Source organism: Oratosquilla oratoria, chromosome 26 (genome assembly GCF_046742065.1).
Source record: "Oratosquilla oratoria isolate Oo_2021 chromosome 26, ASM4674206v1, whole genome shotgun sequence".
Lineage (NCBI taxonomy): Eukaryota > Metazoa > Arthropoda > Malacostraca > Stomatopoda > Squillidae > Oratosquilla > Oratosquilla oratoria.
Genome location: NC_134802.1, coordinates 11,144,973 through 11,159,305, shown reverse-complemented (window position 1 = coordinate 11,159,305; position 14,333 = coordinate 11,144,973). Strand labels below are relative to the sequence as shown.

Sequence of the window (14,333 nt, the reverse complement as noted above, 5' to 3'; positions counted from 1 at the left end):
GACACTCCACCAGCCGACGCAGTTCATAATCGCTTAGGTGGCGGCAGAGGCGACGCACAAGACCCTCAGATGTTGTCGGAGGCCCTCTCCTCAGAAAAGCAGTTGCGGGGCAATGCTGGAGGTAGTGCTTCAGGGTGGCTACAATGGTGGCATCTTCTTTCTTCAGGTGTCGAATCTCTCTTGATTTCCCAGAAACAACGGTCCTCCAGTCGCAGACGGAAGAGCAGAGTTTCCACTTTTCTAGGTATGGAGCGAGGAAGTACAAGGGGCTCATAGTCTGTGACTGCCCTGTACCACCTCGCCCTCTCTGATACCTCTGCCTCCAGTCTGTGCTGAAGGAACCGTTGTACCTGATTAAGAGCCCTGGTGCGTAGGCGCAACTGATTTCTGCTGAGAGGGACGACAACATCGACTTCGGGTCTTTGGCGCGCCGCTTCAGCTGCGGCGTCGGCTAGCTCGTTACCTGGGACACCTACGTGGCTTGGCACCCAGTTGAGCGTAACACCCTGCCTTGCTGATGCAGCTTCAGCAGGAGTGCTAGGATGGAGGTCAGTAGGCGTACATTGTCGCTGGGCTGTATCGATTCCAAGCTGCCTAGCAGAGACTGTGAATCCGTGTGGATCACCACAGGACCAGCTCGAGATATTAGATCATGCTCTAACGCTCCTTGTACCACTATGGCCTCAGCTTGGAGAGTGGACGCATGATCAGATACTCTCCTGCCGTAGGTCAAACCATCCGTCACGAAAGCAGCCCCCGCACTGCGAGGCCTGTTGGGGTCTACAGAGCCATCCGTGTAATAGACCGCCATTCCAGGTTCCGACAGTGCGCGGATGCCTTGTAGGGCCTGCGCTCGTACTCTTTCCTGATCACATAACTTCTTCTTACTGGGAAGCTTTGTGACAACGAAGGTTGCAGGTATCGAAAGCCATGGTGGTGGGGGCTTGAACTCTGGGTGTGGAGAGTCCCTACCCTTCTCAAGGAGAGTGCTGGTGAGCCTGAAGGAGTCCAGGATCCCAGCCGCCTGTGATAACCAGGTATCGGAGTGGATAAGAGTATCCAGCCGTCCCAGAGCTGTCACAAGGCTCTGACTCAGCTCAGTTATCCTGGGGCTCTGGACTATCTTGGCAAGAAAGTCGACCTCCAGCCTTCTGACCGTGATGTTACTGAAGGCAATGAAGCCTCCATTTGGAGGTTAACGATCTTAGCCCAAGGTTGAGCTCCCAGGATAATCCTTGCTGCGGCATTTTGGCAAGGCTCCAGGTCTTCAAGCTTGGCATTCGCCACATTTATGAGAGCTGGGGATTTTCATTGTGTAAGTGACAGGCTTATATAGTGCTCCGGGATCGCGCGACAGTCCGATCGGCCAATCAGCGATCGCCACGTAACATGAAGGACTGCTGTCCCGGTACGTCCCCAACAATTGTCGCTGATATCGGTGAGGTGGCTTGTTCTAGTAGCCAATTACCTGTTAGCTTTCGTGGGAAGGCGGTTGTTTGTGGTATGGACGCCACAATATTCCCCCCTTGGTGAGAATTTTTCCGTTGTGTACGAGAGGGGACGACCCGCCCTGGATAATTGTACTGGTGGTGGGTCATCGTTTTGTAGGTACGTTGTTTTGAGGCGGTCGATGGAAACACTGTCGTTGCTGCCTTTAATGCGTAGCAGGAACGCTTTCTTCTTACTCTAGACAACTGCGTAGGGGCCGGAGTACGGTCGGGTGGGGAATGGCATGTGAGTGTCAGTGTGGAGAAAGACATGCTTTGATGTGTGAAGATCTCGGGGGACGTATCGGTGCTCTGGCGACTTATAAGTTTGCAAGGGGTGAATTCTTCAACGATACTTTGTAGGCGGCTGATGTTGTTCGTAGGGACGTCGGGGAAGAATTCGCCAGGTACCACGAGTGGTTCGCCGAAAACCATCTCGGCCGGGGAAAAGTCGAGGCCCTCTTTCGGGTGGAGCTGAGTGCTCCAGGTCGCGTTGTTGCAGCGTGATATCAGGGCTGCTTTGCGGGTTCTGTGGAACCGCTCCTCCATGCCGTTAGCCTCCGGGTTGTAGGCTGTGATGTGGTTGACTGAGGTGCTCAATAGCTGTCCCATAACTGTGACGTGAAGGTGGTGCCGCGGTCGGACGTAATGTGTTCCGGAATGCCGAATCTGGAAATTCATTCGGAGAGCAGGGATGTTGTGCAGGAGGTGGAAGTGGCATCGGGTATTAGGATGGCTTCAGGCCATCTGGTAGAACGGTCTATGATGGTGAAGAGGTAATGGTGTCCAGCTGACGGAGGAAGGGGGCCCACTACGTCCACGTAGATATGAGCGAAACGTCTCTGTGGTTGATGAAAGGGCCCGGGGCCCATCACCGTGTGTCGGTAGACTTTAGATTTCTGGTAGGATGTGTAGGATCGGAATCAGTTCCCAGCGTCGCGGGATATGCCGTGCCACACGAACTTTTGTGACATTAGCTGTGCTGTTGCTCGTCGTGAAGGATGTGGCAGGTCGTGGATGAGGCTGAAGAAGTGACGGCGAAGGGATGGTGGTATCCATGGGCGTGGACGTCCGGTGCTGACGTCACGATATTCTCACTGGTAGTGTCTCTGGGTCTCGTTGTTGCTCCTTGGCGAGGTAGCCGTAGTCGAATTCTACCTGTACTGCGTCAATCTCGACTCTGGAGAGGGCGTTGGCTACGGGGTTTTTCTTGCCTGGCAGGTGTCGGAAGGTGCAGTTAAACTCAGCGATAGCTGAGTTGGCGGCGTTGTCGTGCGGAACAGGCGTCTGCTTGTCTGGTAAAGGCGTGAACTAAGGGAATGTGGTCGGTCTGAATGGAGAATGTTACACCCTCAAGGAAATTATGGAAATGGCAGACGGCTTGATGGACGGCGAGAAGTTCTTTGTCAAAGGTAGAGTGGTTCTTTTTGGCCTTGAGAAGTTTGCGGCTGAAGAAGCTCATAGGGCGTAGCTGTTCGTGAATGACTTGTCTGAGAACGGTTGCAATGGCAATGTTGCTGGCATCCGTGGTGACGATGAGAGGCTTCCCGGGGATTGGAAAGGCGAGGAGGGTTTCTGCGGCAAGGACGTTTTTTGCTCTCTGAAAGGCCTCTGCTTGAGGGGGGGGGCACATAAAGTCTTTGGGTTTTCCTGCCAAGATTTCGTACAATGGTGTCATTGTTGCCGCGATCCCGGGCAGGAACCTGTGATAATAATTGACCATATCCACGAATTCCTGGAGGGAGTGGGGAATTTCCGTATGGTGGTCACCTTGTCTGGTAGAGGTGAAACACCTGCAGGAGTGAGGTGGTGTCTTAGGAAGTCCACCTATCTGGCGCCGAACACGCACTTGTCGTAGCGTATTACGAGGCCGTTCTGCTGAAGGCGGCCCAGGGCCTCGGAGAGATGATGGAGGTGTTCCTCTTTAGATGATGAGGAAATGAGGAAGTCATCAATGTAGCAGGCGCAGAAAAGTAAATCGCCTTGGATACCGTCCATCATTCGTTGAAAGGTGGCGCCGCCAGAGTTTCGCAGGCCAAAACAGCTGTAATTAAGTGTGAAAGTCTTGAAGGGCGTGGCTATAGCAGTTTTTTGGGATGTCTTCCGGGTGCATGGGGACCTGATAATATCCCTTCAGAAGGTCCAGTTTTGAGAATATTTTTGCGCAGTGGAGGAAAGATGTGATGTCGCCGATGTTGGTCAGTGGGTAGTAGTCTGGCTCTATTTTACTTTTGAGACGACTGTAATCCCCGCAGGGGCGGAGGAAGCCGTCCTTCTTTGTCACGATGTGGAATGGTGAAGACCAGGGCCTTGGCGCCTTCTGGCAGATACCCAGACCCTCGAGCTCGGCGAAGGTCGGTTTTGCTGAGACGAGCTTGTCCGGAGCCAGGTGACGAAACTTGGAGAACACCTGGGTCTTGAGGTCTTTATGCGGTGATAGATTCCGTGTTTCGCAGGGGTCTGTGGCTGTTGTCGGAGTTCGGGCTTGAATACATCGGGGTAGGCATTGCGGAAGTGGGTGAAGCTCTCTGTCACCTCGACTACCTGAAGGGCGAACTCCGTGGGCGCGGCAGCGTTGGGTATGGTGGTGAGAGAGGATATGTCTACCACCTGACATCTGGCGACGTCGACGAGGAGCTGGTAGTGGGCAAGTAAATCTGCCCCTACAAGAGGGAGGGTGACGTCTGCCACTATGAAGACCCTTCCAAAAGTGTGCTCGCCGATGCTGACCTCGAGGTGTTGGCGGCCGTATGTTGATATCGAAGTGCTGTTGGGTACAATGAATTGTACGTTGGATGCTGGTTGATAGGGCTGCCTACAACGTGCGGCTTGTGGGAGGGAACGGGCGGTGCCCATGTCAACCAAGAAGCGCATGCCCGTTGCAGGATCGGAGTGGAAAAAGGTGTTGGTACTGGGGTGAGCCGCCGTGATGCATGGCGGCCGTCGCACCAGTTTTTTGGCCACTGGTAACCTGGTTGGCAATGCTTTGCCTTGTGGTTGAACTTGGCGTGGTAGTAACAGAACTGGTTTGTGAATGTCGTCGTAGTCTTTTTCTGGTTTGGCTGTGGCCCCACGAAGGTGGGGGATCAGAAGGTATGGCGTTAATGCGGCGTGGTGAAGCTGTGAGAGCATCCGCTAGGTGATTTGCTTGCCGTTGGAGGTTGTCCTCTTCCATTTCCTCCCCGCTGGGGATGGCAGCGCGGATGGATTCGGGGAGGCGTAGGAGCCATAGAGCCCGAAGGAGGTCTAGCTTTCGAGGCATTCCGTTGGTTGTTGGAGGGAGTCTTGCTAGAGCCTTCATCTCAAGAAGTGTGTGTGTGTGTGTGTGTGTGTGTGTGTGTGTGTGTGTGTGTGTGTGTACATGGTGTTGCTATGGGATCGCCTCTTGGCGTTCTTTTTGCCAATATGTACATGGCTGCTGTAGAATCGAGGACCTTTAATAGTCACCGGAAGCCGAAGATTTACATACATACATACTATACCAAGGCTTTTTTTCCCCTTACAAGGGGAGTAGCCAAAAAGAAAAAGGCATAAAATCATTCCCACCCATTCCATCCCTGAATACACTCCACACCCCTCCACCCTCCCTCTTATCTTAGCACCTCCTGAATGACGGGTCATCCCTGCACCTTGTCCACTGCCCTGGGTCAGAAGCAGTGTCGAAGATTTACGATAGATATATCAATGATATTTTTATCACCACCAAAGAAAGTGACGATGCTGAGAAGCTAGCTAACGCCCTTCTAGCTAATTCGGTCCTCAGTTTCACAATTGAAACTAGTAGTAATAAGACCCTTCCCTTCCTTGACGTCCTTGTTGAGAAGCATTCGAACCATTACGCGACATCTGTCTACACTAAAGCCACCAACGTGGGTCGCTGCCTAAATGCAAGAGGAGAATGCCCAGACTCATACAAGAGGTCTGTCGTGGCAGCATACGTGAGAGAGCCTTTTCCCACTGCAATACGTGGAAAGCCGTCCATACCGAACTGGAACGTGTGATGTAGATGTCAATAATGGTTTCTCTGGTGATCTCATTGAGGGTGTCATAAGGAAGAATACGGAGGAATTCCATACCACTGAGGATAACAAGAAATACATTACTTTATATCACAAAATAAATTATGAAACGGCCTACTGACAGGAAGCAGACACTCTCTGAATGATTATCACGATGGAGTTTCACCAAAGGAATCCTAGGAGAGGGTTTTGCTGAGGGTCTTCAGCCGTCCCAATCTGGTAGCCTCCTTAATTATGAAGAATAACACCACCCCTAGGAGATCAAAGGAATCGAAAGCCGGCGTAGTCTACAAATTTAAATGTTCTTAAGAGTCATGCGAGCCCCTCGACATGAGCTACGTCGGCCACACGATGACCACCTTAAGAAGGCGTCTGCTAGCACACCGAAACAACGGAGCGATTCACCAACATTACATCGACGCTCAGATAAGAAGCCGTGCTTAGAAGACCTCATCATGGACACAGAAATAATCCACAAAGACTCTAACTACGGACGCTTAATAATTGCCAAGACTGTTAGTATTACATTGCAACAGCCTACTTTAAACGTCCGGAGTTCATCGGATCATGTCCTCCCCTCCAGTAGAAAAAAACAGACACGTAAACCATGACATTTACCCATTGGAAGTTCCGACAAGACGTGCCTTTAGCTCACCGTAGGTCCCTGCAAGAGGGTACATTAAGACATTTGCTCACCGGAAGTGACAACCCGACAAGACGTGACATAAGCCCATCGTAGGACTAGGGTCCCCCTTCCTGGCGCCGCCCACCCGTATATATTCCCACCAAACATATACCATATTTTTTATTTTCTCTGTTGTTTGTACGGCCCACGGGCCTTTATATTCCAATGTATTTCCCATTTGTATTCAGTTTTACCTTGAAGACAACCATGTGAAATGGTTGAAACAGCCGTCGGTATAAAATGGAGCACCATTCTGACGATTTTCGTAATTTCCTCCAGAGTTTGAACCATGAAGAGAAAAGGATTCTTAGAAAGTAAGAGAAATATTCTCTAAAAATAATTTATGCCACATGTCCTTTAGCATTCAGCAGTAATTGTTTACGAGAAAGACTGGCCAAAAAGTATATATATATATATATATATATATATATATATATATATATATATATATATATATATGTATATATATATATATATATATATGTTTGTGTCATTTGACAAGACGCAAGCCGCGTAGGCAAGAGTTCGAATCCCAGCAGATGAGTCTATTTCCAAAATGTCAAATGACACAAACACTTGTCTGAAGACTAGCCTGCATAAAGGATTTGATGAAATACATTACGTATCACGTTCTGTCCGAGTGCCCTCGGCGGAACGACTGGGCTGTGAACTAAGTCGTTTCGTTTTGTAGGGTCGAGATAGCGTGATCGGTAAGGTCTTTGTCTTACAAGACGCAAGCCGCGTAGGCAAGGGTTCGAATCCCAGCAGATGAGTCTATTTCCAAAATGTCAAATGACACAAACACTTGTCGGAAGACTAGCTTACATAAAGGATTTGATGAAATACATTACGTATCACGTTCTGTCCTAGTGCCCTCGGCGGAACGACTGGGCCGTGAACTAAGTCGTTTCGTTTTGTAGGGTCGAGATAGCGTGATCGGTAAGGTCTTTGTCTTACAAGACGCAAGCCGCGTAGACAAGGGTTCGAATCCCAGCAGATGAGTCTATTTCCAAAATGTCAAATGACACAAACACTTGTCGGAAGACTAGCCTGCATAAAGGATTTGATGAAATACATTACGTATCACGTTCTGTCCGAGTGCCCTCGGCGGAACGACTGGGCCGTGAACTAAGTCGTTTCGTTTTGTAGGGTCGAGATAGCGTGATCGGTAAGGTCTTTGTCTTACAAGACGCAAGCCGCGTAGGCAAGGGTTCGAATCCCAGCAGATGAGTCTATTTCCAATATATATATATATATATATATATATATATATATATATATATATATATATATATACATATACTAAAAACTCACTGTTGATTGGATTTAAGAAAAATCATTTATAGTTACCCCAATAATTTATTCAGAAAAGTAGTCAATGTTCATCACAAAACAACAGAAGACATAAACCTCGGAGTTTACAAATTACCCTACTCAGGATGTGATGAAGTGTATTGGGGGCAAACGGGTAGAGAATTGAAAACAAAAATAAAAGAACATAAAAATTCAGTAAAATACGCACAACAGAACTCCGCGGTATTTCAACACGTTGCCAATAATAATCACCGCATAAATTGGGACGAGGCAAAAATAATTTTCAAATCAAAATGTAGTTACAAAAGGAAAATCATTGAATCTTCCTTAATTAAACAATTCCCTAATTTTAACATTTCAAAAGGACAATGGTCACCTGATTATATAACCACCTTGGCAGTTAACAAATTACTTCCTTCTATTGTAAAAGCGGATGACTTGCCACAAAGCCCGCGCACCAATATAGACGATACCTGATATGACATGTCCATGTTCCCTCACTCCACCTCTCTCCTCTGTATATAAGATATGTGTTTTCTCTTGTCCTTGTATTTCGCTTGAAGAGGATCACAGCAAGTGATCGAAATATACGGAAATCATTAATTCCTTTCTTTAAATCCAATCAACAGTGGGTTTTTAGTGTATTTATTAATGTGTTACGACATTACTGGACTCATATATATATATATATATATATATATATATATATATATATATATATATATATATATATATATATATATATATGTATTAAGGACTACTATTATACAGGACGCGCACACCTAGATTCCTGGCTCCGCTAGCGGAGGCCAGTCCAGTGTGCTATGAGTAGTGGAGGTGTGAGCTTGTGTCGCTCCGTCTTTCGCGCGCGGCTGCATTTAGAAGTGGATAGTGTTTGTTTACATAGGTTCTTGCTGATTTTGTTTGTTTGGTTCTTCATAGGTCCTTTCTTGCTGATTTTGTGTACTCAAAATGCCGAATAAGTGTGGTGTTGTGAACTGCAACGGTAATTATAACAAGGATAACAGGTGCCGAGTGTTTCGACTGCCAAAGAACCGTTATGAAAGACAGAAGTGGCTTGATGTGCTACCACCACGTAAGAACTTTGTTGTTGATTCTGACAGATTTTTCATTTGTGAGAAACACTGGGGTGTTAACCCTCCGTCTATCAAATTGCCTGGTGGTTCTAAGCGACCTGCGATCCCTCCCAGTGTCTTCAATGTGCCTGCTTCATGTCTGCCATCTTCAAAATCTGTACTTCGCCAGGCGAAGGCCGAAGACAAGCAACTGAGGCATTTTCTTCAGAAAGATACGATTACTTCATTTGATGCTTTTAGACCTGAACGTGACCTACAGAAACAGTACAAGAACTTAATTATTTCAAGATCGGAAGAAAGGTTAGTGTGTCTGTTCATGACAAAAAATTTCAGTGAGTGCAACCTGTCTGTGATTGTCGAAAACACGCCCAAGTTGTGTAGCCCACTGATCTGCCGTGCATTCAAGAAGGGCATTAGTGTACCACTGGATAAGGCACTTCATCCCAATAATGGTTTGAGGTCGTATGGTCAGTTCGCCGAAGCTGTGCGCTTAGCAATTAAATATGACATCCCGTTTGACAAAATGATTGAGATTGTTGTCACTCTTCTTCAGACCCACACGTCAGCCTGTGTGAACACCGAGAATGAGAAGAAGCTGGTATTTTTGACATGTCAGTTGGAACTTTTATCACAGAAACAGTTTTCCATGAATGATTATTGTTTTGCTCTTGAATCATACCCCAAGTGCAGTTATGAACAGCTCAGAGACTTTTTGGTGCTGCCAAGCAAGCGCAAGCTGCAGTACATCACTTCATCTAGGACAAGGATCAGGTGAAGAGGGAAACATTTGCCAAAGTGAAGACACTGCAGCAGAAAAATGTATTTATCTTGATAGATGAAGTACAGATTCGGCCAACTGTTGCATTTTCTGGTGGGGTTCTGAGTGGCATGGCAGTGAACAAGCCAGACTGCAAGGCCACTTCTATACTATGTATTATAATGAAGTCGCTGCACAGAGGACCTAGTATTATGATTTCTGTGACACCCGTCCACAAGCTCACAGCAGCATATCAGCTTGAGCGTGTGAAGGAGGCGGCAGCTGCTGTTGAGAGGGCAGGTTGGGCGTGGCATCGGGTCTATCACAGACAACCACAAGATAAACCAGCAGTACTGTAAGCTGTTTGATTTTCCTTGTGATTGCCGTGCCACAGCCAAGCATCCTCTTGACAAAGAGCGTGTCTGGTTTCTCCTTTTTGACAAAGTGCATCTTCTGAAGTGCATCCACAACAACTGGATCAGTGAGAAGTGCCAGAAGATCAGTCTTGACAATAAAACAACATCATTTGCTGACGTCAAGGAACTGTACGAGTCAGAGAAAGGGAATATTCTGAACACTACTCCCCTCACTAAATTTGCTGTCAACCCCTCACGACTTCAACTACAAAATGTGCAGCATGTCTTGAAGGTCTTCAATGAAAAGGTTGTGGCTTCATTGAAGGTCAGAGGATGTCATGACACTGCTAAGTTCATCCAAATCATCCTCAGCTGGTGGAATTTAGTGAATGTATCTGGGAAGGGGCAAGATCAGCGCATGAACGATCTATATTGAGCTGTCCAGGATCCCCAGCCAACCAGCCTGTAGACTTTCCTGTTGATTTTCCAAGAGGCTTCTTCAGGACATGGAGCAAATCGAATCAAGTGTTTCACCCATGACACTAAGAATGCACTAGAGCAGACTATGCAGGGACTGATTGCCGTTTGCCGCTACTTGTTCAGAAACGCTGACTTCCATTATGTCCTGCTGCGTGAGATCCAGAGTGATCGGCTTGAGGGGGAGTTCTCAGTCTACCATCAATCAACTGGTGAAAACTCTTTCATGACTACTGGGGATGTGTTCTCCGCATGCAAGCAGCGCCTCACAAGATATGTTGCCGTAAACCTCCAGTCCATCGATGTCCACCCTGTGTCGAAGGAACATACCTGCTTGGGGACTGCAATTGACCTAAAGGATGCAGCCTCTATTGAGAAGTGCACCACAGATGTGACACTGACTGTGAATGAAAAGTGCAGTGCGACCTATGTGGCGGGGTGGCTTGAGACGAAGTGCGCGGACGATGTGGTCTTCAGCGCCGAGGAACCTCTTGTGACCGGTGACATTAAGGACAACTCCACATGTGTGCACTTTTGATATTGTCAGATGTGGACTGTGTTTCATCAAGGAAGCTCGTCACCGTTCCTGCTGCCAGAAAAGACTGATGGAGATCTTGTCGACACTGGCCAGCTTCAGTGGGATTGACATTGACTGTCCCAAGATGTTCCGTCGTCTGGCAAATGTTCTTCTGAATGGACTCCACTACCTAGAGAAAGACCAGCAGAAGAATGCAGTCCTTCTCCAGACCTCTGTAAAGAAGGCCCGGCTCGCTGATTAATCGCTGCAGTCTGGTAAGCTTTTGCTTCTATCTTTATTTGTGTGAATGTTTGTTTGTTTGCAATCACAAAGGTTTAACTATAATCCATTTTGTAAAATGTAAAACTACAGTAACTTGGGTTCCTTTAAAGTGTCCACTAACCTCATACAATAATATATGCTAAGTCCGGCTAGAATTGGTATTTCAAAGCTTAACAGTGCCTTAAAAATAATTTCTTATTTCACTATAAAAGTTTATATTAAATTATACTGCATTAAATAAGTCAATAGTTGATATATTTGTCTTATATACATTATTAGGTTTCTAGTTTTGATATATTTTTCCAATATAAAATGTTAGGTTACAAAGAAAGCAATGGTCTCCGCTAGCGGAGCCAGGAATCTGGGTGTGCACGTCCTGTATAATAGTAGTCCTTGATATATTATATATATATATATATATATATATATATATATATATATATATATATTATATTTATTCATTGTATATTTGGGCAGGAGATTTTCTCTCAAGCATGTTTGGTTAAATTTAATGGCAAGATTATTATTGCAGAGTTTTTTTTCTGCCTTTTCTCTTTCTCTGAGAACCTTTTTCCCTTCCACGGGAAGTTGTCTTATAATGTCACCATATGACATTGTTTTGTAAGTTACTTTGGGCATGGCTTTACCAAAGTGAAAAACTGGCCAGAACGCGTTTTCACACTACTTAGTGCTTCATCAGTGGCTAGAGTGTCTCTGAATCTGAATCTCTAGGAAAGACCACCTCGCTTGCGCGGGATCGGTTTTTGTGGGAGGGGAAGAATGTCTGTAAGAAAATGAAAAGATAGTAGCGTATAAAAGAGGGCTATTGCCACCGGGCGAATTGCGAGCGATTAGGGGTTTATTGGTGGTCGTGGCTCGGGAGAAATGGACCGGGAGCTTGGAGGGCAGCGCTGACGCCGGGGTTAGGATTAGGATCACCAACGAAAGTTTAGAAAATGGTAGGAGGCGTAGTAGTAGAGAAAGGTGGAAAAACGGAGAAATCTTTAGTAGCAGGTAAACTGAAATGAGAAGATGTAGTAGAAGAGAAAGTTAGAAAGGAAGCGAATTTTAGTCGAAGAAAAAGTAAGTGTAGATGTTTGTGCGTGTGTTGTGGCACTGTTCGTGAGAGGTGTATGTGTGTATCTTACGGGAAGTGAGTTGAGTTCACTTCCCGCGTGTAGAGCGCAGTCCTGATAAGCCACAGGTGGGGCGAGCGTTGCCTGATTTTCCCCAGGTTGGGTTTGAAGTCCTGTAGAGCTGATCCAGTGGCGGTGCGAGGGGGGGCAGACGGGCGGTATAAACCCGCCTGCCGACGTCAACGAAGAGATCGGTCCGTAACCAGACCGGCAGCGGGAAAGGAGATTTAACTCCTCGCCACTACCGCTGGCGAGCGCGTTCCTGATGAGCCACAGGTGGGGCGAGCGTTGCCTGTTTTTCCCCAGGTTGGGTTTGGGTACCAGAAGAGTTGATTCAGTGGCGGTGCGAGGGAGGGGCAGACGGGCGGGTGTTGTATGGTGTCTTTCCTTCCAATCACAACTCTGAAAACAGAGAATTACGCGATTGAGAATTATGTGTAAATGTCAGAAGTGTAAACTCGGTCACCAGCGTCAGCGAAGAGGCCAGCGTTAGGTTGTGGGCCGGTTGGACAGAGAGGTGTTCAAAGTCTCTTCGTCGACCAGCCTGCGATCAGATTGAGCGTTCTGAGTGAGACGGTTTGGGCCTCTGCTTTGCCAGCGAGAAAGTGTGCGTGTGCCTCTTTTCTTCCAAGCACTACTCTGAAAACAGAGATTTACGTGACTTGGGAAATGTGTGTATTTGTCTTGGTATAAACCCGCCTGCCGACGTCAACGTAGAGGTCGGCCATGCCAGACCGGCAGCAGCAAGGAGATATATCTCCTAGCCACCACCGGCCGGCGAAGATTCCTTGGAGTTTGTTGAGAGAGCTGGTTTGAAGAGACGTCCGACCTCTACGAGAGCTGAGTTGATACTGTCCAGAGGGGACGAATTCTGTTGGAATGTTGCACCAAAGAAGCCCCCTTTATGTGGCCTAGAGGAAATAAATATTGCCAAACCGATGGTGTTGCAATGGGATCACCACTCGGAGTACTTTTTGCTAACTTTGTTATGGGTAGCATCGAAAATTAATTTTTCGCAAATCTGCAAAAACCTCACATTTACTGCAGATATATAGACGTTATTTTCGTCAAAGCTGAAAATTGCCAACAAATAGACGATCTAAAAGAACGATCAATAGAGACATTTGGTATCAATTTTACAATTGTGCACAGCATAGATGGGTCCCTTCCCTTTTTAGATACATTAGTAAAACAGAGAGATGAAGGCACTTACGACACATCTGTATACATAAAAACATCTAATTCAGGACATTGCCTAAATGTGACTAGCGAATGTCCCCAAAGATACAAAGATTCTACCATCAGTGCCTATATTAGAAGATCTCTTAGTCACTGTAATAATTGGGAAACAGTACATAATGAGTTAGGAAGAGCTTCTCAGACCCTTATAAATAATGGATTCGCCAATAAGGATATAGAGCGAATCACAAAAAGAACTCTAGACAAATGGTACTTGGACAAAAACCACCAGGAGAAAAGCCACCCAGACAAAATCCCACAGGACATTAACGCCAAAAACCTGATTAAAATTTACTATAAGTCCTTCTTCTCCACAGCCTACAAAGAAGATGAAAAGGTTATGCAACAAATTATTAAAAGAAATATTAAACCTAAAGAAGAAAACTCTAAAGTACATCTGATTATATATTATCAAAATAAATTGACATCCCAACTGCTACTAAAAAATAATATAAGACAAAGTAAAAGTGACCTTCAGAAAACTCATGTCATATATAGGACCTGTAAACTTGGGAACTGTGCATCCCAACCTTCAAACTATATTGGCATGACAACAATGAAGCTCTCACGCCGGTTATCATACCACCTCTCTTCAGGAGCTCCCAAAAACCACCATCACTCTGCTCACAAAAGAAATTTAAAAAAAGAAACTCTAGTAGAAAACACAGAAGTGCTGGCAACAAATCAAGACCATAGAAGACTACCTATCCTCGAGGCTCTCTTTATTAAAGAAACATCTCCCAATCTTAATATACAAACTAGGGATTTAGAGGCCCTCCCTAGCGTAAGGAGATCTAAGCTCCCTGAAAGAAGGTACAATACTGATGACGTCACACAACAGCCGACCAATGAGGAAGTAGAATAGTTCGGGAGTCCCAGTCCAGCCCACTAGCCAATCAGAAGCCTCAAAATGAAATATCAGACCACCACTAATAGTATATAAACACAAAAATTCAATCAGATATTC

At 46.3% G+C, this 14,333-nt stretch overlaps 1 protein-coding gene across 1 annotated transcript; it reads right to left on the bottom strand.

Annotated features, from left to right (window-relative positions):
- Positions 1-2,164: 2,164 nt before the first annotated feature.
- On the bottom strand, positions 2,165-4,343 carry LOC143039263 (uncharacterized). Its single transcript, XM_076209137.1, has 5 exons — positions 3,772-4,343; positions 3,337-3,531; positions 2,866-3,190; positions 2,586-2,798; positions 2,165-2,386 (listed from the first exon to the last, which is right to left on the bottom strand). The coding sequence occupies exons 1-5, from the start codon at positions 4,341-4,343 to the stop codon at positions 2,165-2,167; spliced, it is 1,527 nt and encodes a 508-aa protein (XP_076065252.1).
- Between the last annotated feature and the right edge of the window lie 9,990 nt (positions 4,344-14,333).

Coding starts and splice junctions, on each gene's coding strand:
- LOC143039263 (XM_076209137.1), bottom strand. CDS start 4,343: ATGGGCACCGCCCGTTCCCTCCCACAAGCCGCACGTTGTAGGCAGCCC. Junction 2,799..2,865: donor TTCTCGCCGTCCATCAAGCC/GTCTGCCATTTC, acceptor ACATTCCCTTAG/TTCACGCCTTTACCAGACAA. Junction 2,387..2,585: donor GAGACCCAGAGACACTACCA/GTGAGAATATCG, acceptor ACATCCTACCAG/AAATCTAAAGTCTACCGACA.